The sequence below is a fragment of the Triticum dicoccoides genome, chromosome 5B (assembly GCF_002162155.2).
Source record: "Triticum dicoccoides isolate Atlit2015 ecotype Zavitan chromosome 5B, WEW_v2.0, whole genome shotgun sequence".
NCBI lineage: Eukaryota > Viridiplantae > Streptophyta > Magnoliopsida > Poales > Poaceae > Triticum > Triticum dicoccoides.
In genome coordinates this window covers 282,228,116-282,233,860 of record NC_041389.1, presented here as the reverse complement: position 1 = coordinate 282,233,860, position 5,745 = coordinate 282,228,116, and the positions used below count along the sequence as shown (strand labels likewise).

The 5,745-nt window shown below is 52.2% G+C and overlaps 1 protein-coding gene across 1 annotated transcript; it reads left to right on the top strand.

Annotated features, from left to right (window-relative positions):
- The first annotated feature begins 976 nt into the window (after positions 1 to 976).
- LOC119308431 lies at positions 977 to 3,097 on the top strand. Its single transcript, XM_037584561.1, has 2 exons — positions 977 to 2,370; positions 2,692 to 3,097. Exon 1 carries the CDS (start codon positions 1,149 to 1,151, stop codon positions 1,980 to 1,982), a length of 834 nt encoding a protein of 277 aa, XP_037440458.1. The 5' UTR covers positions 977 to 1,148; the 3' UTR covers positions 1,983 to 2,370; positions 2,692 to 3,097.
- Positions 3,098 to 5,745: the final 2,648 nt, after the last annotated feature.

Below are 5,745 nucleotides of genomic sequence, written 5' to 3'. Positions count from 1 at the left end.
CCAACCTTCTCCCGTAGAAAGGGTGTGTACCCCTTATATAGGCCGCAGTGCCAACTTATAGACATGGCCAGGTAATTTTACAGGATCAGTTACATGTTACGATGGGACGTATGCTATCTTAGGTTAAAGTAGATGGCGTCGAGCTGGCCAACCTGCACACCATACACGCCTTGTTATTGTGTGGCGTCAGCAACATCCTTGCCTTCTGAGTCCGTAAGTGAGTTTTGTAGTTATTGTCCGTAAGTGTAGAGTTTTTGCTCTCAAAATAAATAACCCAGCTACAAAGTGGCGTGAGTACAAGATGGTGGTATGGCCAAGGTGGGTGTGTGCATTAGTCACCGCAGCCCCGCGGCATGTGCATCGACTCGCCCACATAGTTGCTCCGCATGGGCCGGTCCATTTGTGTTTTCTTTTCTTTTTTCCCTTACCTTTTTTTGTTTCCGATGTTTCTTTTTTTCTCTGTTTTTCAGGGTACTACACTGTTTTTCTTTTCCCTTTTTCATAATTTTTTGTTGTCCGGAAATACATGAATCTTTTTGTTCTAGCTGAACACTTATTTATTATCGTGAAATGTTTTTTTATCATAGGTGAACACTTTGTTAATTTATCATGAACCATTTTCTTCAAACATAAACCATTTTTTACCATGCACCATTTTTCATTATAGGTGAACATTTTTTAATTTATTGTCAACCTTTTTGTAATATCGGTAAACATTTTTCTAAAACTAGACTAACCTTTTTTTTTGTCATGTGTGAACATTTTGTTTTTTGAGAATCCTGTGTGAACATTTCTATTTCATGTTTTTGAGCTAAAAACAAAACCGACCGTATTGTTGGGCCGGACCAAAGCCGGCCTAGCATCAGATCGCTGCCGGTGTGTGTGTGTGTGTGTGTGTGTGTGTGTGTGTGTGTGTGTGTGTGTGTGTGTGTGTGTGTGTGTGTTAGGGAACTCATAAAAGGATCATGGCACATGAGACCGGCCCAGCCAACGTTGAGTTTGCATAACCCTAACCTAGAAGTGTCGTTTCTCCTTCGGCCGCCGCCGCCTGTTGTTCCCCTTCCCTGTTCATCGTCCGTCTCCAACTGATCCGCCCGGCGATCGTCAGATCCATCTGAGAAAATCCGCTCCAGTTAAATCCAATCCAGATGGAGCTAGCTAGGATGGATCCACCCGGCGTCGAGCTCCCCAAGAGCTGCCTCCTCGCTATCAAGCCTGTGGTCGCCGATTCAACCAACGCCACCACCGCCACCCACCAGACGGAGCACCCGGATGACTCTCGCGAGATCTCCATTCAGGTCAGCTTGTTCGTCCACCGCCCGCCTCTTATCTCCTACGTCGTTGTCTGGTCCACCGACGCCCGTGTCACCGAGGAGCCCTTCATCCACGGCACTCACGGCGGGCTCATCCTCCTTAGCATGGACATAAGCATGGAGGAATGTCCGCTCCGCGAATACTACATCTACCAGCCCGGCTGCGGCCACGGCGGCGCTGGCACTCCGTCGCTCAATCTGGTCCCGCAACTCAGGTGCTTGGTCGGCCAACCCTGTGCGGTCGGCCTCCTGTCACATGGCGACGGCGGAGACTACTATGTCGCGTTACTAACTATGCAGAGGAAAGGAGAGTTTGAGCTCTCCCTCTTCTGCTCCAAGATGGAAACTTGGACCGTCAAGAAGCCCGTCTTGTCACCGGAGGACCAAGCAGCCTTCTTACTGGATGACGGAGGCTTTGAGCCGAACAAGGTTATCGCCGTTGGTGGCAGTGTCATGGCATTCGTTGACTTGTTTAAAGGCATCCTAATCGGCGATGTCCTCGAAGGTAGCCCCCAGTTCCTCTACATTCCGCTGCCAGCAACAACAGAGATCAGTCAACCATGGACCAATTACCCCTTGTATACTCGCGACGTTAGCATCGACATGTCGTCCGGCCACATCCGCATCAAGTTCATTGAGCTGGTTTGTCCTTTGCACTTGCCGGCTTAGGCTGCTACCACATGGAGTACTACCACTACAGCTACAAGTCCTTGGCTCCGACTCGAGGAGTGGGACACTCACACTATTCTCGAGGCTAGACAACTTTCGGTGGGTGACGGTGTCAACACTGCTGGGCTGCTGCCTGAGGCTTTGCAGTCTGAGGGCAAACCAGATTTTGGGCTTCTCTTCATTAACTTGCCAATGTTAAGCTTACACGAAGACAACATCGTCTGCTTCTTAGCCAAGCAGCATTACTTAAATAAGCAAGCGTGGGTGATTGCTGTCGACACGGTGACGAAGAAGCTGCTAGGAGTCCATCCTTTTCAGATGGGAAGATTCACAACACTGTTCTACAGCACCATCTCTAGCCATCTCAATATAAGTGCTGCAGCTTCAGGTAACGGATATGCATGCATGGTTGGTTCATAATTATTTCTTGTCAGCTTAATTCATTAATCGAGCCTGTCAAGTCCCCTTGATTTGGTGCATTGTAACTAATTACTAGCAAAATCGCACAAACCAAGATAACTAAGTACTATCAAAGCCTGTGGCTGTGATGCAAACATGCAAATGATAACATGAAGCATTGATTATGATGGACTTGTACCATTTTACAGAATAAAAAAGGGATACTGTACTGAATGGCGCCATTGATTGTTTCATTATTATTCTGTAAATGGATTTTGTTGATAGATTGGCTCCATATCTACTGGTGCAGGTGCAAAGGGAGACCTGGAATGGTTAGGAACGCACCGTGAACAGCAAGGCGGCGTGGGAGCTTATGATGCGGATGACAAGGAGCTGGAACATGTGAAGCCATGTCTGATTTAGTTTAACACTGATGAATGCCTACATCGATTTGCATTGTGTTTGTCAAAGTTTGATTGTGAGAGTTTTATTAACATATTGGTGTGCACCGATCCAGGATTGTTGTTATATGGAAGAAAAACCACCGACATTGTGTTTGTCCATTTTTTATGTATTAAGAGGTTTCAGTACTCATATAGGAGTGCATTGATATTATTAGCTCGTACTCAAAGTCTCCCACACTGGCTGTTTCTCTTGTTTTAGACAGTGCAAATGTGTTGAATCTGAACTCTGAAGCCATAGATAGCATTTCTTGATATGGCTTTACACATGATACCACTTTACTTGCACTTCCTGTAATTGCAACTTGGCATTTTGATGATTTTACGATAAAGGCAATGGATGCAGAAATATATAGCATTTCTTGATATGGCTTTACACATGATACCACTTTACTTGCACTTCCTGTAATTCCAACTTGGCATTTTGATGATTTTAAGATAAAGGAGATGCATGCAGAAAATAGATAGCATTTCTTGATATGGCTTTACACATGATCCCACTTTACTTGCACTTCCTGTAATTGCCAACTTGTCATGTTGAAGATTGTAAGATTATCAGTTGCACAAACTGTCTTCTGAAAGCACGATACATGCAGAAAATAGGTTCTAAGGACATCTCCAGCCGTTGGCCCTCCAGGGGGCGTCAAAAAGCGCCGCCTGGGGGTGAGCCGGCGCAAAAAATGGCCCTGGGGGCAAGTCGGCCCCCAGGGCCGTCCCTAGGCGCGTATTTAAAAAAAGATGAGACGTTCGGCGAAGTTATGATAAAAACTAGTTAAATTTCGGCTAAACATGGCAAATTTCGTCTAAACATGGCAAATTTCGGCGAAATTCGCCATTTTCATGACATTAACCTAATCTAAAAAAGAAAGGCGCTGAAGTCGTCGCCGCCATTGTCGTCGGCGGCGGCCTTCTCCTCCTTGACGCGGGCGCCCCTGCTGGACCCGGCGTCGCCATGGCGGACTAGCGGCGGCGCGTCGTCGCTGTCGCGTAGGACGACGACCCCGTCTTCATCGCGGCCGCGTCTGCGCTCTTCGAAGCGGCGCGCTGGCGCTCCTTCACCTTCTCCCGGCGCGCCTTCTCCATCGCAATGGAGTCCTGGCGCGCCCATTCTAGGGTCGCGTCGTCGTCGTCGAACTCCGCCTTCACCGGCGCAAGCCCCGGCTCCGTCTTCACCGGCGCCAGCCCCGGCTCCGTCTTTGGCTTGACGAAGCACGGAGGAGCCGACGAGGACGAGGCGCGCCGGCCGCCCTCGTTGATGACGATGTCGGCGCTGCGAGTGCGCCGGCAGAGCGGCGACTCCGCCGCGGGCTCGGCCTTGACGCCGAGTAGGGTCGGAGTGCCGGAGGAGTGCGACGAGGATCGGGAGGAAGAAGAGGAGGAGGAGGAGCCGAACCTCCTTGGCGCCCATGGCCCGACCCGTCGGTGCTGCGCCGGGGGGTACGCCAACGGCGGGTCGTTGCCGCCCTCGAGGTACGTGAGCACGCCCTCGAGTGTGCGGCCGGGGACGCCCCACCAGAGGTGGCACCCCTCGCTGTTCTGCCGGCCGCCGACCACCGGCGCGCCGTTGGTGGACGCCAATCGCTGCTGCTGGCGGCGCTCGAAATACGCCACCCAGGCCGCGTGGTTGTCGGCGGCGTACTGGGGGAGGGAGAGTTGGGCATCGGTGAGGGACGCGCGCACGATCTCGACCTCCTCGGCGAAGTACTTCGGCTTCGCCACGGCGTCGGGAAACGGGGGAATGGGTACTCCCCCGGCGCTGAGCCTCCACCCCGATGGCCCGGCGCGCATGTCCGGCGGCGCCGGGATGTTCGCCTGGAACAGGAGCCAGGACTCCTGTTCGCGGAGCGAACGGCGGCCGAAGCCGTTGGCCGTCGCCTCGTCTCCGAGGAAGCGTTCTGCCATGGCAACGGCGGGGCGGGGCGGGCTCGGGAGAGATAGAGGGAGGGGCCGGAGGGCGGCGCTCGGGAGAGGCAGGGAGAGGGAGGGGTTGGACGGCGGCGAGGGGGGACTGGTCTGGGCACAGGCGAGTGGAGGCCGCTGGCTTTTATAGCCGGGTCGTGCCCATGTGTACGCGTGCGCGGGAAGGGAGGCGTCGGCGCGCCGCCCGTGAGGAATCAATGGCAAGGCTGACCGGCGGCAGCCTTGCCATTGATTCCCCGCGGGAAACCGAGGCCGTTGGGGGAAGACGAGGCGCCGAGTCGCTGACGCGGCTGGCCCGCGTCTTTTTCGCGCCAAAACAGCTTGCCCCGGCGCCCCCGGGCGCCCCCCAGCGCGCCGGGTTCGGGCTGGGTCCGCCGACGCTATTTTCGGCCCAAGCCGGCGAAAATCGGGCTCCTGGGGGCGCGACTGGGCCGTTTTTTCGGCGCCGGCGCGAAAAAAACGCCTGAGGAGGCCTTCCTGGGGCGCGGCTGGAGATGCCCTAAGCATATCAGTGCGCAAACAGTCTTCCGAAAGCACAAGTCGCGAAGCCTAAATCAACTTTTCTTTTTGGGAAACACCTTGTTTATGCTCACTGATTTGGACCTAAGATCCAAAAAAATACATTACAATGAAATCCCTTGAAAACACTTTGTGGTATCAATCTCTGCTCGAAGAAATACTCCAAATACTTCGTTAAAGAGGCTGTAATTGGACTGGACTGAAGCAACGATATTGTCACTCTTTTACCCGCACGAACATTACTAATAATGATTTTTAAAAGCACCTTGAGTCGCCCATCGAAAAGAAAGGAAGCCTTGATCGATGAACATACTTTGGCCGGGATGATCCCCTAGAAGTGTAGGCCGTCAAATCGCTATATCTTCACCATGGTGCCAACGAAAGATTTCAACTCCACAAAGAATCACATAAACTCATCAGATCCGAATAATCGGATCTGAGAGGACAAAAATCTCTCTAACCTC